This window comes from Falco biarmicus, chromosome 3 (assembly GCF_023638135.1).
Source record: "Falco biarmicus isolate bFalBia1 chromosome 3, bFalBia1.pri, whole genome shotgun sequence".
NCBI classification, from domain to species: domain Eukaryota; kingdom Metazoa; phylum Chordata; class Aves; order Falconiformes; family Falconidae; genus Falco; species Falco biarmicus.
The window spans coordinates 87,956,251-87,980,147 of record NC_079290.1 but is presented as its reverse complement, the minus strand read 5'-3'; the positions used below and the strand labels follow the sequence as shown (position 1 = coordinate 87,980,147).

Here is a 23,897-nt window from a genome sequence, read left to right as displayed (position 1 = left end):
ACCATATCTTCAAGTCTAGCTACAAAATAAGGTTTATTTAGGTAAACAGCTAACATAAGTTTAAAAAAAAAAAAAAAAGGCTGAAACTGATAATGTCCCACTCTTCTAGATATACATTCCTGAACCAGTTTGAAAAAAAAAAACCCTGGGGGAAAAAATCTGTAGAAGGAATAAATCTATTTGTTTTCAGGGTTTTGAAATAAAATGAGCACTATGCAGCTGTCACATCAAGTATGTTAATACATAAACAAACCCCCAAGCCTAATACTGCATGGAACATTTCTTCAGTCATACTACAGTGTTACTACTACCAAGGCGAAAGTGCTGCTCAAATCAAATGAATGGATCACAAAGGAGTGTAGGAGGTTAAGAGCTCTTCAACCAACAACACAGACTGATGAAATCAACGCATAACATAAGCACTGATATGGAGAAAAGCTGTTTAGACTGTCACCACAGTTCATTCTAGTATTTTAATGTACAAAAGGAAGCATTTTAGTCAGTCTAAAATACAAAAAGATAATGCTTTATTTTTAACTATATTATCTTATTAGTCAGTGGAATAGCTGGGTAAGTTAAGAAGCAAGTACTTCCATGAACTTGGAGCCTAATGACTTGCTCAAGGTTTGTAAAATTAATCTACAGTAAACCTTACACTTGAATGTCTCCCAGTCCTGTGACCATGTGGCAGAGCTACAGCTGTGCAAAGCCTTTATATTCATAAAATCACAGAATGGTTTGGGTTGGAAGGGACCTTAAAAATAATCTATAGTTCCAACCCCCTGCCACAGGCGGGGACACCTTCCACTAGACCAGGTTGCTCAAAGCCCCATCCAGCCTGGCCTTGAAGATCTCCAGGGATGGGGCATCCACAGCTTCTCTGGGCAGCCTGCTCCAGTGTCTCACCACCCTCACAGTAAAGAATTTATTCCTAATGTCTATTTTAAAACTATCCTCTCAGCTAATTACTTAATAATGTGAACATATAACTATGTAATTTATGCTAAGACTGTCAAGTTGGGTTCTTTTTCCCCACAAGAAACAAGCTTTAGAGCATGACATAACTGACCCAGCAGACGCAGCCATAAGCACTCAGAATACAATTTTTCACCTTAAAAAAAATCACTTGAACTTTTCAGTATTGTGTCTTTGGAGCGACTTGAGAAAATGGCCACAAAAAACCCCCACAACTTTACAAACTCAAGAAAAGAACACCTTTTACCCCTACCAACTAATTCAAATGGAACTAGGAAATACAAGTCCTACACAAGAAACTCTTTCAGAGTTAGGCACAGGGCAGACCTTCATTCTGAGCACAAGAAATCATGAAACAGAGCGTGCACTGTGCTCTGCAAGCAGAAATGATTCACTAAAATTGTATTTGTCTTTCCATGCCTGCTCACAGCTTTGCTTGTGATTAGCTTGTGTACGTTCAGGTCTTCCCATATGTTGATATATCCTTCTTTAAGAAACTTTAAAGTGCTATAATACTGAAATCAGGTGAATAGATTTATTATTTTTTTCTCTTGTTTGTTGTGCTTTGGTATTTGGCTCCTGCTGTATTTCAGTTTGTTCTAGGTAACCTACTGGAAGCCTCTCACAGACAAGTTATACCATATCATTTTTTTCTGCATGCTAAAATCTCAAATAATGCTTATCTCTTTCAAAAGGAGAAATTTTTAAATTCAAATTGAACTTTCAGATAATTGGTACGACTAAATTGGCAACTACTTCAAACAGGATCTGCTCCTAAGTTTCACCAGAGAGAAGAACTCTCATGCCACATCACTGCCATGGATCAGGAGTTAACCACAGTATGTGAATTTAGGTGTCAGGATATTATACTATAAATCTGTGACTCTAAGGCAGAACCTGGAAACTTGCTGAGAAGCCCCCTTTTAAGGATGCTAAAATCCTTCAGTTCCTATAAGGAAGCTTGCTCCAAGAGATGGGATTTTTCCTTTGCAGGGCATGATACCAGCTATATGTAAACCACAGGATGTAGTAGTAATTTCTTACAGAGTCCCTCTAAGCAAACCGGTTTCTTTTTTTCCTCTACAGAGAGGCAATGGCACACCAGCATTAATTAGAAACTTATGCCCTCATATTACCATACACTTAGCAGTTACACTCCATTTGACTTTAAAAAGCTACCTGTGTTAGTCACAGCAGCTGCACCAGCTAAGGAACAAGACAACAAACAAATTTATCTTTAAGATACCTATTTCCCTATTAAAGGTATGTGCCCTGGGGTTTGTTACTTAGATGACTTGAACAGCCTGCTTTAACATCTGAAACAGTGATCACATTTTTAAACAACTTCCAATTTCCTTCACCAAATAAGCACTGACTAAAGCTGCAAAACCAGCACCCATTTTGAACCAGGACCAACCCTGTGCCCGTTCAGACACACCCCTTTTGCTGGCTCCTGCAGAATGGCTCATCGTCCTCACTGTCATCTTTCCTGTTACAGCTCCCTCCCCACAAAAATGTTATTATATTCAGCAGTACCTGAATATCCAAATGCCAAGAGTGACTGCTGAGAATCACAGAGTCATTTAAGTTGGAAAAGACCCTTAAGATCATCGAATCCAACTGTAAACCTAACGCTGCCAGGAACCTAACACTGCCAAGACTTGTTCAATACTCTGCTTGTTCAATACTCACTGAAAGAAGTGGGCCTGAAATGTCATACTCGGTAGCACTGCATGTCAAGTAACACTTGAGCTACAATTAAAAAAATTTACATCCACAGTGTTCTCTGGTGCAAAGAAGACACAGCGATTAGCCAAGAGATGCAAAAGCATATTTATTCTTCCTAGTCATAGTTATGTAAGTGACGATGGGGCAGAAGAAACCAAAGAACTCTGTGTCAGAATTTATGGAAAAAGGGAGCAAGCAAACTATGGCTTTACTGACTTAATTTTATGAAGAACTTTTTATAATATATAATTGACTAGGTCAATTATTTTTGGAAATACATGTATCAGGAAATATATGCATCACCTTACTAATGTCTGCCATTTCAAAACAAACTGCTGGCCAAAATAAGTTCCTGTAGACTAGAGTAGAACATTTTAATAAGGTGACTCCAAGCAAAACAGCAGGAAATCTAGGCAATAAAATAACAGTAAACTGGTAAGCTGCTCCTTATAAATGTGATATACTATTTGCACAGAACAAATAGTTCAGCCTTACTGCTTCCTGAGTGCACACTCTTGGCTAAATACAAAGAATTCTTTTTTAATGTAAAGACAGAAGTAGAGTGAGAAGGAGATAAAAGTTGGAACTATCTACCAGTTAAAACACTCATTGCCTCTGCTGATTCACAGTAACTTAAACCAAAAACATCAGATGTATACCAAAGAAATCTAAAATCCAACTCATTTAATTGGGCTTCTTACATTTATTTATAATCCTATACACACACAAATGTAAAATTTGAAGGATAAAATTATTACTATGCTTTAAAAACCAAGGGAAATCTTGCAGGCATCTTAATTGCACACAGTGAAAGACAGTGCCCACTGCAAGGAACATATCATTTGAAGAAGCAAGGCAGACAAATAATACCCGAAGAAATAGAAACAGAAGCATGCAGTAAGAGGTGTGTGGTGAAACCTGATTCAGTGACACACAGCCGTAAGAGAACACTTCTTGGCTCCCAGGTCCAGCAATCTGCTGCTTTGGATTCCTGAAACCAACTTCACCCTTCACTAGTTTGAAAAGGCCTTTATTTAGAGCAAAAAAGAAAAAGTATTTAAAAATCTTCTATCTTTGTATGCTTTGGAATATTGAAACACTTGGAAAGAACAAGTTTTCATTTCTCTAGACCAGAAATATTTCAAGGTATGTTAATAAATATTTCAAAAAGAAAGACAAGGTGTCTTTCATTAACAGGTTCGGTTTTAAACCTATAAAACTTCAGACAAACTGAACTTTTAGCCCACCAAATCGTGTTCCACGCTGGTTTTTGGCTATTGCTAGTTTTCCCAAATTGTGGTGGGGAACTCACTGTGAAACCTTGCTTTAGAACTAAGGATGTTAGTACCATAAATATGTCTGACCACTTACATTTTCCTGCCAAATGCCCGTCTCAGATTTTTACTATTTAGCTTTAGGATCAGGAAAGGTCTAAACAAATGGGAGCAATCTCACTGCAAACAAAGAGCAGACTTAATTTATGATTTAAACTATTGAAGGCATGAAGGATGTTACAGCTGTCAGTAAGTTATAAAAGCTCATCTTATTTGAAGCCCTTAGCTCTAAGTCATTTAAATGTCACCAGAGAAAAGCTCTTATTCTGAAAACCAAGATAGCATCACCCACAGCTGGCTTTGCACTGGATGCTGTCAGCTGTCAGACTTTGCTGACCTGTAACTCTCGGGTTAACTGAACATTATGTACATCTGTTGTCTTCGTTGCTCCGTACTGTTGGATCAGTTACATGTGACAACAGTAGTGACACTTCTTCACATTTACATGAAGTATTACTTCATTTATAACAAGTTGATTCCTCTGGGTACTCATAGAGATTCTTATGGAAAGCACCTCCTGAGGAAAAACTCTTATAATGCAATATCATCTTAACAATCTGTCTGTGGTTTATATCTAATATACTGACAACCATGCCACACTCAATGCATTTCAAATAATTTTGGGGCAAAACCCCCCAGCAACAAAACCAGTATGTCTGTGTTCTGTGTACCCTTGAGACTGAATAATAAATGAAATGGCTCAAATCATTCCAGTATTTTGTCAGTGTTTCCAGTGGTTTGGAACATGGTATAAAAAGCAAGGATCAAGCACAATGATTTAACTGTGGAAAGATATAAAACCTTACTATGATACAAGAAAAATCCTAATTGGTTATGATTTTGGTATTAGAAAGAGAAGGACATTTCTGGTTTAATTTTATTGTTTTGCTTATGGCATCAGACGCCAGCTTTGTGCCTTACAGCTTCCTTGACATTCACTTAAAACAACCAGCTCATCTCCAGCGCTGCTACTTCTGTTTCTTCTGTGGTGGAACAACAAAGCTCTCGTTTGCCCATCCTTCACCTTTACGTGATGCCCTCAATGCCAGAGTAATGTGGTCTTACAACTAACTTCCCTACATTAATATCAAAACACTCCTTCAAAAGAGTAGAGAAGCAGCAGGTTTGTGCTCCGAGACACAAGAGTACTTCAGATGTAACGCATCAAGCAAAAGATACCTCAATTTGCAAAGTCAAAGTGACAGCAATAAAGGATCATGAAGTAAACATTTATTACTGCTTTTAATAGCAGAAGTATATCAGCATTCTTAGAAAAATTGAAAGGGTGAAAATTTGAGGTGGCAGGGGAATACGACCTTTTTGTCCCAAAGATTAGCTGGTTTTATGTGAGTGGAGTGACTGAAAAGCACAGCACTAATCCCTTAAGAAATTTCAACTTTTTCTAACAGCCAAAATGAGCCACACAGGTAATCAAAAGAAAACATGCTGACCATGCTTCATGCTTATCTACCTTATCTACCATGCTTGCTTGATAGGTACTGAAGGAAGAAGAGCTGCTATTTGACTCTGAGCGGTAACAGTAACTGATGAAGCTCTATTACACCTCTGCAGCTTGATACACATTTTAATTCCAGATCCTCGCATCTATTCTCTTGCACAAGGTCTGTTTACTTGGGCTTCCTATATCAAGGCGTGAATCTCAAACATCTTTAAAAAAAAGGTTACGGATGGGGAAAGGAATCTGGAAAGTAGGAAATCAATCAAACATCTACGTATCTTTCCTTCTTCTATGAAATATGTTGGTTTTTTGAATATGTGCCACTAAGTGCTCACATACTTATTAAAGTGGGGTTGTAGCCTCCCTATAAGTCGGGGTGGACACTCCACTGGGTCACAGTACTGGTTCCTGAAGCTCATGGCCAAATACTAGAAATCTATAGGAACATATCATAATATTAATACACTTCTGCATTGAAAATCTCCTTAATAAATACTATGTGTAAGGATTTAGAAATGTATTTTCTACTAAGACACTGAATTAATCCCTTAAAAGTATTTGTTTTAAGATTCTGTAAAAGAAAAAAGTTTTCTCTCAAGTATAAAAGCTTAAAAAACCCCACAGTAACTAACAGAAATCTTAAAAGCCTGTAAGCTATAGAAACAACATGTATTACCTCACATGCTCATCCTTCAATTAACTTGTGATTTTCAAAAGCAAAATTAACTGCTTTGATCTAAACAGCACCTACAAAAAAATAACTATTAAGTTTTTTCTTTCTGAACAGCAATGATTAATACTTAATTGCCTATTTTCACTTTTCAAAGCTGCTCCTTCATAATTAACACACACTCAGGTAATTTCCTTTCTAGCCCACGATGTTCTACTTCATTACAAAGCTAAGTGAAAATATGGACAAGCAGCCTTGCTTTGAAGTATTCTGGCCCCGCGTTACTGCACAGATATGGCTGCGCTCACAAGCGACACTACGTAGGACAGCTGCAAAAAGTTTCTCTTTAGAAACTGAACTACAAAGGCAGCACAGCTACACTCTTGGGAAAGTCAATAGCCATGTAGCAAGAAGTGAGCTAACTGCGAGTGAAAAATCTGCCTAAGCATCTGCTAGCTTTACAAATAAACTTGCCATTTTTTTTTTTTTATGAGCCTTACCTGACACAGAGACTGTGTGTGACCTTACTCCTTGCTTCTCATTGTTGGCCAGCCTGTAAAACAGAGGTTGGAATCGCTGAATGCTGTACATTCTTCAGAGTCACATACACTGGGAATTCATCCTAACAGGGCACCTACTGTAATTAGCAGGGCCAATCCATTTCCCACAGTGACAGATTTTGAGGGGGAGAAAAGTCAGAAGGGAATCTACCATTTCAAACCCATCTGAGGGAGTAAGAGTGGAGAGAATGCGTTACCATTTTAATTAGCATATTGATTCACCACAACAGAGCACATTTAAAAGAAAAACCAAAACCTAAGTTTTACAAACTTTTAAGATTAAGCCATGCATGTTTGTCAGTGTATGGAATTCTGATGGTGCTTCTACTTTCTGTGTTATCTATTGGAAATAAAATACGAATTGAGTTTTTGTGTGTCAGATGACTTATCCTGTGCAACAATTTCAAATTAATATACATGTCAAGTACATGAAGAAAAACAATTACATTTAAACGTAGTTAGGTATAAATGTTCACTAGAATCAGAAATTTCAATGAATTCTTCTAAATTTTTTTCACATACATATATCAACACAATTTCAATGGTAAGAGAGAACTGCACTTCATGCTTTCATAAATCTGGAATTTCATCTGGCAAGGGCAAATCTTTCCAGATGTAAGATGCTGTTGGCTAGTAGTTTCATGTATTTGAAGAGAGTTCATTCCTCTGCTGCTAAGACTAAAAGTGTATGTGGTGCCCTTCTTTAAGCAGACTCAAGCATACAAATTCAGGTTTGGCAAACTGCCCCCAAAATAGGGAGAGGCTTTTCCTTCAAACTTTATTAGAAATCCCTACAAATAAAAAAAGGATACACTTTATGTAATTAGAAAGTTATTTTGCATTTCTCAGTTGTATCTATTTAAGTAAAAACAAATTTCCTCTTCCATATGAATGCACGCTAAGTTTACCAATTTTACTGCTTCCAGCCTTGCCTCTAATTTCCTTTTCCTCCCTGCATTTTAACTCCTCTCCTTCTGCACCATGAGAAAGCTACCTGGCTACCAAGGGCTGCAGCAGGACCCTGCATAGGAAGAGCAAGCAGCAGTATCCAAGTGGCTGGTTTCTTGCAGTTTCAGGAACAAATTGTGTTCCATACTCCACCCCATAGTTAAAAAAGTAGTAACACCAACTCTGGACTCTTTCCAGGAATCAAGGGAAAAAACAGAATGAGGTGCCTGGGTCAAAGTAGGCACAGTCCCTGTGTCCCAGAAGAAAAAGGAATAGATAAGGCGCTATAAACTGCTGATATTCATTTGGACTTTCAACAGTTATCTCCCACTACTGGGATACTGGTGATACTGCCTGATAAGGTTCAAAGAGAACAATCTGATGATAAGTGACTTTAAAATGGCTCTGAATGTGGCTATTGAGGAAGCAGTCAGATTACAAACAAGCAAAATAAAAAAAGTGGCTTGGTAAACTGAAGTTCAGGAGGCTGCAATAATGAACTGTCTGTGGAAAGGGGAGAGAACCATCACAAACTGTCCGACAGGATGGCGATGTAGCTACTGACACCAGGAGTGTAGAGAATCAGCAGGCAGAATTAACAGGCTTGCCTACCACTGCATTATGGACTCCCAACCAACTCCCAAACAACGTAAGATGTATTCTTAGTTCAAACATAGTTAATGAGAAATCTTTTATTATTTACCTTAAAGCTTGGAAAGAAGAAAAATGCAGATATATCTTAGAATACTTTATAAGAATTATTAGATGCAGACAGAAAGTCTCAGCATACCTTTGATACAGTATCACCATAAAACCAGCCATAAAACCAGCCAGAGGGGAAAAAAAAAGCAAATCTGTTTGCCCAATATAGATTAGCAATTTTACAAATCCACAATTACTATCAAAGAAGAATATTTTTACATTACTATATTAAAAAAAAAAAAAGATTTAAAATTATTTGCCATGTAAATGGTATTCTTTATTACACTGAACCTAGAGATCCCAACTTAGACTGGCCCCATTATGGAAATTTTATTAACAAAAGGTGACACAACAGATTCATGATATAAGGGGGAAAAAAAAGTATTTTCTGTATTTCACATAGCAGAAAAAGGGACAAATAAGAAAAACAAGAGCACAGACTGAAACCACAATTCAAAAACTGTTTAGCATCACGCATATACTTAAATTTATTCATGGACTCAAAACAAATAGCCTGAATCCCAGTCAAGTCTTTTCCAAAACATCCTTCTTTTGTTACTGTCAAATATGATGGATGCATTATGCACTTTTTTTCCTCAGGTTTTATTTCTGGTATCCTTATAGTTTAATACTGCTGTCAGTCATTTATGCCCCTTGGTCCCAAATCACCACCTGCTATTTGTCCTAGAATCCAAAAGCAAAAATAAAAATCAAGCACATATAAAAAGTCCTAAAGTGTCACTTAAGCAAAACTATTTTTCAAAGCATTTTTAAATATGTAAGAAAACATAAAACTTACTTTGGTATTGATGGTAAAGCTCTTTCACCTTCTGTGTAAACAAGAGGAAAACAGGATTAAAACTTTTTCAAGTCTCCAAATAACCTCTCTCAATGTGCAATACGTACATCCCTAAAACAATAATCATCACAATCTCTCAGGGAAACTTATGCTGATTCAAAAGACTGCTCTATACATATATTAAGAGCAGCATATCAACACAACTCCTTCTAACCAGTGATAAAGACCTTTTGGCAAACTCTTATCTGAGAAAACAATGTATATGGAATATAAAAGTTTTTTACTCTTAACAAATAACTCTAATAAATCACCTGCAGAAGGTATGACAGTATCTCATCTCTCTAGTAAGAAATGCTTTTATCTCCAAGATGTGCTAAGTGCTAACATATAAATAAAACAATTGCAGCCAACTTGGACTTCCAAGTAAGACAACTAACATAAATCATTAACGCAGGTAACTTATCATATTGATTTCACATTTGGTTGAGAATACACAACAGTAACACGTAGTATCCAGAGATGAAATTAGCTTTTTGTGAACTATTTCCAATCCTTGACAGTCTTTTCTTTGATAATGGTATGGTGTATAAAAGCTTGGATGTACATATTCAAGGGGGTTTTGTCCCCTATTGGCTTTGATGAGACACCTGATATACCTGTGGGGAGGGATGATGGAAAAGTTACTAATCCTTTACTAAAACACCAACAATTTACAGAAGATTGAAGTATGCAGGGAAGGACAGGAGGTAGGCAATTAAAATGGGCTTCACTCTCTAAATCACTTAGTACTGACAAAGTGACCTGAGAGAAAACTGGCTAGCCACACTTCTAGTATATGTCACCATTTTCTGTTTATAGAAAATCATGTAAATTCTAGTTTGTTTTTAGCCCATGTTAAAATTTCTGAAACTTCCAGACATCATACAAGTAAACTACAGTCTCACCTTTGTGCACACCAAGATGTGCCCAATTCCCAGACGCCATGCTCAACATGGCAAACTACAGTATTTCCTTACAATTCTTTTGCTGTCTGAAGGTAGAACATCATTATTTGTCTCATCAACCTAACTCTGTTTTGATCTGTCTGACAGGGGCTGTTGAAAAAGATGATGCAGGAAAGGTGGCAAACAGGAAGTTGTGATTTGGAAGATGACCTAGAGCAGCTCGGCAAAGTCACTACAGCAAGCACTTGAAACTGGAGGCCGAATGAGGAACAGCAAGATTATACAAGAAGCATGAGCTGGGAGATAAAGGTATTGTAATAGTTTAGGGTAAATGATACCTTTGGGGGACGGAAACAAAAGGCAGAGATCCTTAGAAGTAGGGTGGAGTGACAAGTATGAGGTCAAAGGCATGAAGGTGGCAGCCTGGCAATAGAAGACTGGAGGCTAGGTGCCCAAAAAGGAGACTGTAATGGGCACTAGAGGCTTCACACTGGATGGAACTGAGCAAAAGACATCAAGATTGGAGAAACAGGTAGAAGAGTCATGCCCGCTACTATGCAGACCTCCCTAGGGTTGTGAACAACACTCAAAAGGATCTTAAATTCCATTTGATACCTACATCAGCTGTCACCCATTATTTGTGAAAGCACCCTGTGTTGTAGTTTACACCAAGCTATACTGCTACTGCTAGTCATTCCAACACTGCTCCTACATTTGGCAGCGGATTTAATGGTTTAGATGTTGCTGATGAATCACAGGTCTTACTGGTGAAACATACTTGCAGTCTGTTGTTTTTAAAGGTTTAGAATGTGATACAAACTTCCGTATTAAAAGAGCTTTATTAAACTGCACAGTTAACTTCATCATTCCATGTTTTTAAATCAAGATAATGGATGCACAATTAGTAAGCAGCTATTCAAAAGTCTTGCTCTTAAATATGTAGCTCCATTGCATATTAACTGCATACTACTAAAACTGTATTCTAGAGATGGAATTTTAATTTCCTCCAGGTTTTTTTTGGGGGGGAGGAGCACATCAGTATCGTATTTGGGGACTTCAGAAAGTCAGTGAACGATTTTGTAACACTTGGAGGGCCAGAATGCTTCATATGTTTAAAGTACTGACCTCAGCTGCAGAGATCAGGTTCTCTCTCCTGCAAATGTAGCCCCAACCTCTTAAGAAAGTGAGAAATACCAGACATGGCAACTGCTAGTGTATGCTTAAGTCAATTACTACCTATCAAAAAGGATCTGAGAGAGATAAAGATAGAATCTATCTTTCCAGTGCAGCATTAAATTTCCTTAACAATGAGAACCCTGTTCTGTTCCTGCAAGTCTGCATGACTGACTTACTGAACAGCTTCCTGTCAGTGCAAAATACAAAGCAAGAATGATAGTAAAAGATCACTTTCACAATAAAATCCTGATTCCATCTTCACAGTAAACTCATTCTACACATTTTGTGAGGTAAGGAGATCGTGACTAGAAGTGGTATTACGTAATTGGTTGAGAAGTAGTATGATGTAGTTAACAAGTAGAGTGTGACAAAGGTGAAAGGAATTGAAGATGGCTGGAAAACTGTGAGAGGAAATGAGATGGGCAGACAAAGAAAAGCAGACTCTAACACAAGTTAAATGTTTGCTTGTTTCCAGATTGGTTGGAAAAACAAGCAGCATGCATGGGTTCAACATAGCTAAACTCCTGTTATATCTGATCATCTTCCTTTTCACTGTCCTTGGGCAATTTCCACGATGCATGACTGATATATACATTGTTCTCATTAGTACCAGAACAATCCACTGTCATGCACTGAATGGAACTGGGCCCTCGTCCTCTGGGTTGATGGGGGTAGGAGAGGTGGGCAATGCACACTCAGCCCTGGGGAGAAGGAAAGAGCACACAGCACTGCTCTTAAGCCACCATCTGATGTATGCATTGACCGCCCTCATGGACAACATTCCCATTTTGGCTGCTGGAGATACATGTCAAGTGGGGAGCCAGATATGGAGAGGGGAAATGGGAAGTAAGCAAGTGTATGTGTAGGAAAAAAAAAAGAGGCAACCAGAAATGAAAAACTACTATTACACAGTATTAGAGATGCCTCCCCTTTCACTGGAGAAAATTCAAGGAAAATTCATTCACATGGAACTACTGTTGAAATGGCAGTTCAAAGCGTATCTTATAGACACCTACATGCTTGCTGGATACACACTGCTCACTTCAGGCAGCATTTCCCAAGTTGGTGCTCACTTGTTTACAGCTTATATCCCAAATAAAATACGAAACATTAATTAGTACCCTTGGAGGTCTAAAGTCAAAATTTGTTACTAACAGCATCACGGTAAAAGCATATGTTGTTTTTCACAAGTTGAAACCCACAATGTTTTGCCGAATTCTATATCCAGTTAGAAATCGGGATATGCATGATTGTATTGGCATGCCCGTGCCCAGGCGCTGGCAGCAGGAGCTGCAGCACAGCCTCTGTGAGGGGAGGCCAGGGCTGCCCCGGTCTGGCCCCAGCCCCCCCCCGCAGGGCACAGCTGAGCCCCTCAGCCAAGCCGGGGGCGCCGGGGAGCAGGGACACAGGTTTCCCCAAGGGCCACGGGCGGCCCAGGCCGAGGAGGAGGCAGCCCAGGGGGCAGCGGCAGCAGCGGCAGCCCCAGCCCGCAGCAGGAGGAGGGCAGGAGGTGCCGCAGGCCCGGAGCAGGGCTCCCCTGCAGCCCTGGCGAGCCCCCGCCGGGGCAGAGCCCCAGCCTGCAGCCCGGGGAGGGCCCCAGGCCGCAGCTGGGGGCTCTGTCCTGCAGGAGCTGCGGCCCTGGCGAGCCCCGGCGGGAGCAGCGGGTCCCTGAAGGGCCGCAGCCCGGGGCAGGGCCCGCGCTGGCGCAGGGAGACGGGGCAGGAGGCGGGAGCGGGGCTGAGGGGCTGGCACGGGCTGACACACGGCACGGCACGGCCCGCGGGGGCAGAGGGGCCGGGAGCCGGGGGGCAGCTGGGAACGGGTAAAAGTTGACAGAGAAGCTTTTTTTTTTTAATGTTTGTCTTGCTTCTCACAACCCAAATACATTTAAATTGGTAATAAATTGATTTTTCTCCAGTCAAGTCTGCTTTGCCCATGTTGGCAACTGGTAAGTGATCTCCCTGCCTTCCTCTCAACAGCTGAATTTTCTCATCCTACTCTGTCCCCCTGCCCTGCTGAGGAGGGGGTGAGCAAGCAGCTGAGGCTGGCTGCTGGCCAACCCACCTTTTTGGTGCCCCATGTGGAGCTTCAGGAGTTCAAGGCAGCAACAGTAATTGAAAAGGTGGTGGCTGAAAGTCAGGCTGGAGAACAGCAGGGAGGGGAATAAATACGGGAGCTTGTATGCTGGTGTTGGGAATATGTTGTCGTAAAGTGGCAATAAGGAGAAGAGTTTTACTGTGCATATACTGTTGTGGGTTTTTTTTCTTTTTAGGTGATGATACCTTAGATCCATTCCTACCACCCCCTGGCTCCAGGAGACATGAAAAGAACTCTCAAGTATTTTGGTTCATCACAACATAAACTGCCCTCATCTAACTGAAATTATTGTAAAAGCAAAATCAGTGAGATGTCAAACTAGTCAAATTGGTAACAGTATCATGAGATTTATTAAACACTGTCATTCCATTAAAGTGAAAACGGTGCTTGCGGTTAATTTGTGTGAAAACAGTAAAAACTTATTTAGAGAACTTAATGGATTATTTAATTTTGGTATTTTGAAACTCAAAATTCTCAGTTTTCATTTAGCTGTAATCTTTTTAGATTCAAAGGGAATGTTCCAATGTAAAGGTGAGTTCTGCTATGAAGGAATGACAATCAGATAACCATTTCAGTTGCTCAGGTGTTTTTATTCCCCAGAGTCTTTTTGGCCTTTTATAAGAGTGTTGACAATTGACAATTTTGCATTACCTGTAAAGCTTGTTTAAAGTGATTAATAGATACAAAACTCAGCCACTAGACTTAAGATCACAGGAATGCTACTTTGTGCATAGCCCAACCAGTACACGGCCACTTAGTATCAGTTTAAGTTTTTATCAGTGGCTTCATTTGGGCTCTTCGCTTGTAAAAGTTAAGTGTGATAATGGAAACACAAATATTAAGTTTAAAGTTTCCACATCAGTCTAAAGGGATAATAGAAATACTAAAATGTTTATGAAAAATTAAACAAACTGAATGGAAATACGCCAAATGCTGTCCAGATCTTAAATGTTACTAAGTGCTCTCACCAAATGAAGAGAAACTGGGTTATTAACAGATATCAAGACTGATAATATCACAAAAACACAGATTCTTTTAGTAATCAAGAAGATAATTTATGAGGAGACTTGCAATAAACATGTAAATTTACAACAGAGGGGATGAGAAAGTTCAAAGAGGGGAGAAAACACATCTGTTGGATCAAGAGTTGTTACATGATTTGTTTCTGATGTGCCTTATATAATCAGAGCTCACTGTGGAAGGGCTCTGGGAATGCAGATCATGGCAGGGACAGCTCCTATGAAATGTTTAATTATTATCTTGAGTTTTGCTATGAACTTAAAAAAAAACCACCAACATAACCCTCAGACAAAAGAACCCCACAATTTATTTTAACTGGAGGGATTCTCTTCATGTTTGCATAAAGAGGAGTGTTCCCAAGTGCTATATAATGCTCCTTTAACTCAATCACTGCTCATTTGCTTTATGTTAAAATACACCAATAAGAGTATCACACAAACACAGTCCATTAGATGCACTGATTTATTTTGCACTCATGCCTACCAGCAAACCACAGTGCAACACAGTTCTGCAACAGAAAAATCTGAGATCATGTCCTTCACCGAGCTTAGTGAGTCTAGAAGATGTAACAGCTGAATGATAAGCAAGTCAGATCAGAGGAAGACAAAAATTAGAAAGAAAAAGTGCAAATGCAGTGAGTCAATTTATATTGTCACCACCTATAGTCAGGACCCCACATGCCCTGCAAATCTTAGATGGCAGCTGCTTGTATGCATCGTGAAGCAAGTAAGCATTGGAGAGGACACAGTAAATCCTGTAGAGATTTTGACTGGGAGCTGCTCTCTTGCCTGGGGCAAGAACAGCAGAGCAGGGTTTGGCTGAGAAATGGAAGTGCATGTGACTGGAGCACAATCAGCGCCACAATACACAGCACTGGAAGCTTGCACACTGGATGAACAGAGGTAAGACTCGATGAAGGCCATGACTGCCTGCAGTTGCTGTTGTGGATGACAGAATTTGAAACCATCAGGCAGTGGTATTTTGTGAAGAGCCTTTGTGTACAGGTAAGAAACGAAAAGCCATTCTAGTGGCAGAGGATCAAGCTGATAATAGCACTGGCAATGTCGACTGGATGGACCAAACTGCTGAAATACCACCAGTGCCAAAGTGGCAAGAATTGGGACGTATTCTACAGAAAAAGTGGAGGACAGTCTCAGAGCTACCCATTAGCTTAGTATGGTTGAGAAGTGGGGAGAGGAAATGTGTTAAGATCAGGAAAAGTTTTAAAACCTCAACTTTGGCTACTGTAACTTCAGGCTGAAAAACAGCCAACCCACTGGGTATCAGAAGGGAAGTTTTGGAACAGAGTACTAAGGATTGTAACAAACGTCACCCATTTTTCAGAAAGGAGGCACAAAAGACAATTGCTTACAGGTATTGACTAGCCTAGTGAAATGAAAAAATTGGGTTGTGATGCCTGTTTCATTTTTAGAACAACAAACTACCATTATCACTGACGCTTATCCTTTTGGTGATGAATTTTGGTGTCAATGGTTCATCATCACTGAGCTGCGCACCAAGATGGCTAGAAGAGATGAGTTTGTGTGCTGGGAAGATTCTCCTTTGTATGGAGGTAAGGTTGCATGACTAACGCAAACTCTAACAAAGCTGTTTGTGTTGGAGCTAGAGGTCACTCACACACGCTAAGGGTCAGAATTAACAAACATGCAAGTTTAAGAATAATCTGAACAATTACTAATTGCTGTCAAAGTATCTAACACACTATAATCACACTTCTTCACTACTCAATGACCAAGTTTCAGTTTGTTGGGGATTTTGTGCTGTGCGCAGGCAGGATGCTATATATGGACCTGGGAGAGACCTGAACTATGTTACTAATATTCATTTGAACAGTTACAAACCAGGGAAAACCAAACAAAAAAGCAAAAACATGGTTAAAAGGGGACTCAGCTTCAGATTGGTGAGCTGCTGGGATAGTTTGTGTACTTCCTTGTATTATAAACAGGGAAGATGGAAATAGTTTATTTTTTTAGAAACCAAAAATTTGGATGGGTTTTCACAGATAAAGATTAGTACAGGAGGACAGAAATTTCCATCTTTAAGTAGCTTTGCTTGGATGTTTTCAATAATTAAAGCTGGCTGAAATGAGAAAACAATCTAATGAAATTTAATTCAAATTCTCTCTTTAAAGCGAGGTGTACCTGCACCCTTGTCTCACTGCTCCCAGTTTGTGGGTTGCTACAAAACCAACAACACTACAAAACGCATCTCTGCTTTAGTTCTATTTTATGAGAAAAGCTCAGGAGACTTCTCTCAAACTTTCTATTTTTTTAACTGCGATGTTCTGAGTATCTAGGAGGAATGCAGAAATTTAAAAAAAATTATCACTAGTCAGAACCTTATCCAAATGCATTCTAACCAACCTCTCTGAATTTCCACTTATATATTAAGGAATCACATTTCAAGATAACACGTCCTTGTTAGGAGCGCCTTTAATTACAATTTACTTCTGCTAGTTAAGTTTAGAATAGTGTAAAGCACTGATTACTGAAAATCAGTCTAAATTATCAGCCATTAAATCATTTTTGATGGAGTGACATTTACTGCTGGCATGCCTCATAACAAAAATACCTCATGGTTCCTCCCCTGAAAGACAAAAGCTTCAAAATGAGGGGTTTGCTGCTACCTTGTGTCTTCTATTCACGTGCAAAATAACCTCTCAATAGACAGGAGTATAGCAGCTACCAGAATGAAACGTGTCCTTACCTTTCTGTGGCCTGATAATAAAAGATTGCGTAGCTCCATTCACCAGTCGGCAATATCCGTCTATCAAGTCAGCCATATTCTCTGCAATGGTTAAGGATGGTGCTGTCACTGTCAGAGGCTAAAGAAGGAAAAAACAAGGCACCAACAAAGAGGTATTATTGTAGATGCAAACACTGAGCAGAACAGCTGTGTCATTGCATCAGAACTTTACACACATTTGCAAACAGTAAACAGCAGAACATGGATGAGCAAAGAACTACCAGATTCTTGCTTTACCTTTTATGTAGCACATTCAAAACATGAGGTTCAGAAAGCACAGCTGGCAAAACTTTCCACCCAAATTTAATACTAATCTGGGTTTAGTAAGTGGCTGCTAGCTAAACGTTCAGCCAACCAACCACTGTTCATTACAACTGCTATGACTTTTATGGCAATAATTATAATTCTGAAGAAGCTGCTTGTTCCTTAAAGTTCTTACAGGTGCTATCTTTTTCTACCCTTTTGCAGCAATTTATTTCTTTCCCTAAAAGGTAACACCCCCCCCATCTTCAAAAAAGATAAAAATAAAAACATGGACAGTGGAAAAAAAGATGAGACACATACGGACAAGCTATTAATTTTAATATATTGCCAACATTCATCACCCTCTGTGCAGATTTGCCAACTTGCCCTCAATCCTCCTCTACCACAGTGACTGCTTTCCAGTGCACTGGACCAAGAAAAAGATTTGATCTCATTTCCAGCTCTGCCTCCCTGTAATATGAGGGAACAAATTTCCCCTTTTTCCTATTTCCCCTTTTCAGAAAAGTGAAATTACTCAGTTTCCTCTTTAGGACCGAGCATCATATACGTATGCGCTACTAACTATTAAGTCGCACTTCAGGGCTAGCATTTTTAAATTAACCTTCTTTTACAAATGTCAAAATCTACAAGCACCAGATGCAAAACCTAAAACATGCAATGTGTTCTAAATCTATTTTAAAAACAAAAATACCTGACTAGTATGATGACTAGTCACACTTGACTTCCCTTTCCCCTTAAAGAACAAGAAAAATCTAAGAACTGCAGAATGCCTAGAATGTAAAATGTTAACATAAAACACGCTGGCTGTAACTGCAGGAGGAGCAAGAGAGTTTAACAGTAACTGAAGTCTTTACACACATACAAAGATAGGCAGCCCTCAGTTTAAACATGCATGTACAGAAGTGAAGTATACATTTAGTATATCATAATTATGCTGACAGTAGAAAAATCCAGAATGAAGTTACAGATCAGAACACAAGTACAATATACAGGATATCTTTCATTCAGAGCATACTGACCTCCACCCCTTCCCAGGAAAACCAAAGTTGGTAAGTTAATCACAACTGTCAGTATCATACCTCAGGTGCACCTGCTATCTTGAGCTGCAACATGCCTTTTCTGTCCTTGTCTTCACTGTTTGAATACTGAATAGTTTGCACTTGATTAAAGTCTGCTAGATGAGTTGGCTGCAGAAAGGCAATGGAAAAAGTGGGGAAAATTTCAAAATTCCAGCAAAATACTTTGCCTTTATTCCTGATGTTGCAAAAGCAGGTGTAGACTTTGATCTCCAAACCACACTTGCCGAAATCTGTTCCTCTGTTTCTTTCTACGGTTCTGTTAGGCTCTGGCTAACAGACACAAATAGCCACAGTATTCGCAAAATGAAACCAAGCACCACGTCTGCCTACAGAGGTCGCTGTTGAGTAACTCCAGGCATACGCTGATCTACATAGTAGAAACAACCTCTTGGAAGTTAAGACAGAAAACTTAACAGGTTAATCACAGGGAACCTGCACTCACAGTACACACAACGTTCCTCCAGACTGCTGTAAAAGGTATGTTCCTAGATAGCTATGTATTCTTAATCTCCAAACCTTTTCATTACCTTTGAATTTATTTCAATAGAAGTTGGACATGGGCTTAACTTAAGCCGTGATTGTGAAGGTCCCACATATTTTGCTATAAGAACCTGTCTGAATAACTTCCTTGCATCAGGGAGACATACAGAAAATACTGTAATGCAATGCACATCAGGTAATGAAAAGGCTATTAAGGGTCTGAAGTAAAGCAAATATGCCAGCAATGGCTGCAAAAAAGCTAAATACTAACTGATTAAGCAAGCTCTGGATTTTCACATTCCTAAGAAAGAATAGAATAATTTGCATGTTTCATTGTTAAGAAGTCATAACTAACACTTCAAATTCTGCAAGTGAGCACTTCATTGGGTACAAAAGCCAACAAGCTCAGTGCTATGGCTGACAGGGTCTCTCAGCTTCACCCAACCGCATTTTCTCCAGTTCCAAATCATGAGTTAAGATCTGAGCAACAGCTGTATATACTGGATCTCCCAGCTCTTCTGTGTTTAACTCAAAGATAAGACTTGTCATTCCCCTTTTTGTGAAGTTCAGTTCACAATAGGTCATGGTTGTTAAGACAGTAATTGAGAAAAAAAACCCACAAAAAACCAACAAAACAAAACAGAAGTAGACTTACATTTGCACCCTTGTCTGTAAGGTAACTGATTCCTTCTTCTGGGCCAATTGCCAGTTCCACTGAAATAATCCAGCTTGACTTCAGAATCAAAGGAGAAAGACAGGGCAAAATTTGAATAGTAAGACAAGACCTTGCTATGGAAACACTATCCTCCAATGTTATAATTGCAGTTTTTAGTAATTAAACTCTAGAAGCTTTTAAACTCTTAAAACAATTTAAAATGTATTAAAATCAAGTAATTTTATAAGTAGCAAAACTCCTCATGACTGGTTTCCTGCGGATCCCTGCTACTCAAAAATGCATTTCCATGTGTTTTATCTTACGTCTACAGGAGAACACTGTATTTCCCGTATTTCCTCTTCTATTCTCACGGACATTGATGTGCATGTTCTAATTTCTACTTGTCTATTTTCACAAAGCTTGCAGGCTTACGGCCTTTTCTCAAAATTTGCTTGAAATTAGTAGATTAAAAGGCATTAGAGGAAAATTTACAAACAGAAGAAGCCAAGAAGTCTCACCTCCTTACAAAACCAGGTTAAAAATTGCTTGACTTTCACAACAAATCACCAATAAAAATAATTTTAAATGTACAATTCTTACCCTACCTAATGAATGGTACCTTTTAAACAGTCAACTGAAAAAGTTCTAAATAAAATCAATAAATATATTTTGTTGATAATTAAATCAATGTCTTTACATCAAAACAGGAACTAAGCAAGCAATTAGTTGCAGAATTAAACAAATCCAACACAACTCATAACTACAGCATGTATTCTAGTGACTGTCACATCCCCCTACTTACACCGAGAGCACACTTGAAGCATTCCTTGTCAAATCTGTACACTGGAGAGAGGATCTCAAAGAATTTCAGAATACTTTCTTCTCTATTAAGGTTGGCAAATTGTCGAAATGTTTGTTGGATTAATTTTCGTAGTGTTTTGGCCTGTGTATAAAGTGTTTAAAGATCAATGATATTAATTTAATCAGTGACAGTGCATTTGAAGAGTTTCAGTCAGTATCACTAACCATTTCTTTATCAATGAGATGCAGAGAATTCTCAAGAAAAAAAAAGAAGCTTCAAAATATAAGTAACAGTTGTGTCTTCTAACTTCTGCCTGGGAACAAAATTCCTACTGCTATATATTATAGAGAGAATATCTAACTAATAATTTTTTGAATAAATTATAATAAAAGACATGTTAACCTTTGCAGGAACTATTCTGGACTACTCATTTCTCCCAACTTTTTAACTATGTACCAGTACAAAACCACAGCACCATAGGTTCATACGAGGTTTTAAACCTTCATAGTAGGTTTTAAAACTTCAAAATTAAATCATCATTTTCTTATCTGGTAATAACAACTCAGCTGTAGCAGTATCTGAATCTCTGTGCACAACAGTGGATTCTTCAAGTCTGAAAATATGCAAAATAACTTCCATATAAAAAAATAAAATTTAAATAATAAATTCAAAATTAATGTAAAAAGTAACTGAACAAACTGTTTAACTATATCACATATCATTTAATTAATTGTTTTCAGGGTAGAAATAACCACATAGAAAGAGCATCAAAAATCCTCCCAGCATCTGGGACAGTGGGACAGAGCAAGACACCTAATAATGTACCCTGAAAAAGCAAGCATATAAAGGATACATGCAGGCTTTCAAACAACTGCATTTAATAAAATAAAATAATAAAAAAAAAACCACCACAAACAAAACTCCTAATCTAAAACTTGTCAAAAGCGAAGTATCTGCCTGTATAAAAACTGAATCTGAGAAGCAATTTCTTTACCACGCCCCAAAACTGAACAAGCAATCAAGAATCCTGAATAAAAACATCTCTTTCTGAACACTAGAATTCATCTAGACAAAAGTGCTGTGCCTTCTCTTCATCTGCCCTAATCCTAAGAATCACAGAGCCATTTAGGTTGGAAAAGATCTACGAGTACATGGGTGCTCTGTGAGTAATGTAGGGCCAGGCAACCTACTCTTTACATCATGTAGTGCCAAAACATGAAAACCACAGACACATCTATTATTTTTCCTTTTACCAAGCTTGACCCATGTCTAAAGTAACTGAATGTGTTTAAAAAACCTAAGTAATACCCATTTCTAATATATCTTCCAATTAACAACTACAGAAGGTAAAATAGTGATTATTTTTGCAGTATGTCAAGGTTGACAGGAATTACCATTGCTCCTCTACCAAACAATATCTGAGTGTCCTACTGTAACAGCATCAAAACTCCTCATTCTTTCGCATCGCCTGTTAACTGCTCCGGGCACTACGCAAATAGAAACTTCCTTTTGTCTTTAGCACTTCCAGTCAGACTAGGCATTCATTTTTAGTAAGCCTTTGAAGAACATTCAGAACTCCAAATTGCCAGAGCTTTTTAAAAGGACTGTTTAGAAAAGAGTCACTCTAATAGCAGTGATTGAAGGGTGTTGTATATTCACATACAAAATCAGTTTTCCAACACATACAGGTTGGAAAAAAAACTTTAGCTCAGCACATAAACTTTAGGTTATAAAGTTTACACAGACACCTGCCATTTTATTGTAATTTTAAATTACTGTGTCACTTTAGGAGAACCTTTTACCAACTATCAGGTGGATCACTGCTCTTAAACAGGCTGTGGATGCTTGGGTAGGATAAAGAAAGCATCTGGCAGTCAGGAGACCTCCCAACTGCACCGAGAGCTGCCTAAGACTTTGTTAGGACTCAAGATACACTATACTGGACCTGTCTTTTACCATCCTTTTTAGAGAGAAAACAGATGTTAAGGGAATTGAAGACTTTAGCCTTAACTAAACACCTGGGAAAAACCAGGAGCAAGACACTACAAAAAGAAAAAAACTCCGCTAGCTCCAGTCGTCCCAAGTATTTCAACCACTCAGTTGTTAAAAGGTACTTTATTCTGCCCATGGTTTGTTCCCCTGGCCTGTTTCAGCATCATCTTGACTTCCATGTGTAATGGCATATGTTATTTGGCTCTTTAAGTCCACCAAGATGACTTACTCTTCACTTTGAGATCATTAGTAAGGTGTAAACATAGAAAGTCAGTTAGAGAAACACACCTCTTCCGTAACAGAAGAGCACCATTTATGAGAAGTATCTGCAAATGACAACTTCAAGGGAAATGCAGTGAAAATTTGCTCTTAAATATTTCCTAAGAACATTTTATTTTTCTGCTTTTGCCCAAGGCATGCTCTAGAGTGGAAGTGAAGACTCCTAATTCACAAACTAAAGACAATCTGGCTTGCGTCCATTTCCCTGCACCACCCCCTGCCCTCCAGCTGTTGGTTTAGTTTAAGTAGATATTTTTTCCCCCCATGGTGTTTGGCATACTTAATACAGCTAGTTAGAACATGGCTTAGTGGTTATGGCATCACTGAGGCACCATTTACTAAGCTAAACACAGGAAGGTTTCTTATTCTTCTCTTAGTGAAGCAATGAAAATGGAAGGCCTGCTGACTCAGCGACTTTTCCTATGTATTTGGAATTATTCAGACTTACTCTTTCTTGAACATGGATAAACAGAACTATTTGCAGCACATATGAGAGAGAATGCATTTTTCAATGTCTTTAGTGTTTCCTCCTGGAGAAACCTCCCTAGATATCTCCTAAGACAGCACTCGCTTTCTTTTACAACATTATGTCATACAGACACTCTGTGATCAGCTAATACACAATGTCTTTAAACTCCTGACTTTTAAAATGTATTTAATGAGCTCCTCAAATAAAGCTGAACGTTCTGTTTTTAAATCCCTGTATATCACTTCATACTTTCAACTGCTAAATATTGTGATTTTCATTTTTCCAGCCTTCTGGTCTTCCCATACATAGAGTGACACCCTCTGTATAGCTGGCATCTCCTAAATGTGTAACATCAACAACGTCGATTACCACTGTAATACAGTCCAAGCTTTACCTCACTAACAGAGAGAAATAATTTTCTTTATTGTAAATGTATTTACAATATCTTTAATATATGGATATTTATATATCCATGTAAAATAATATGTATTATTTTACATGGCCATCAGGAGCCTTCCTTTGCCTGCCAGTACAAAATCATTGGTTTTCACAATGTCAAAGAGTCATTTAATCACTGAATCAATCCTAGATCATTTTTAATAGGGATTTAATTTTCATTAAAAAGCAGATCTCTTCTTCCTCCCCTTGTTTTTCCTCTTTGTAAGTCCAATACTTTTTTTATGTCTTTACAAGGTCCTA

The 23,897-nt window shown here is 38.6% G+C and overlaps 1 protein-coding gene across 10 annotated transcripts in view; it reads right to left on the bottom strand.

Annotated features, from left to right (window-relative positions):
* PTK2 (protein tyrosine kinase 2) overlaps nucleotides 1–23,897 on the bottom strand; it is a 223,981-nt gene that overhangs the window by 62,049 nt on the left and 138,035 nt on the right. For all 10 annotated transcript variants that reach the window (XR_008820501.1, XM_056330022.1, XM_056330023.1 and 7 more), the window contains 6 exons: nucleotides 20,459–20,599; nucleotides 19,657–19,734; nucleotides 18,522–18,629; nucleotides 17,140–17,257; nucleotides 9,176–9,206; nucleotides 6,667–6,719 (listed from right to left, as the gene is read on the bottom strand). Coding sequence is in view for 9 of the 10 variants with exons in the window: in XM_056330022.1 (XP_056185997.1) it covers nucleotides 6,667–6,719; nucleotides 9,176–9,206; nucleotides 17,140–17,257; nucleotides 18,522–18,629; nucleotides 19,657–19,734; nucleotides 20,459–20,599 (529 nt within the window). In the remaining variant the exon portion in view is untranslated. The remainder of the gene's footprint in view (nucleotides 1–6,666; nucleotides 6,720–9,175; nucleotides 9,207–17,139; nucleotides 17,258–18,521; nucleotides 18,630–19,656; nucleotides 19,735–20,458; nucleotides 20,600–23,897) is intronic.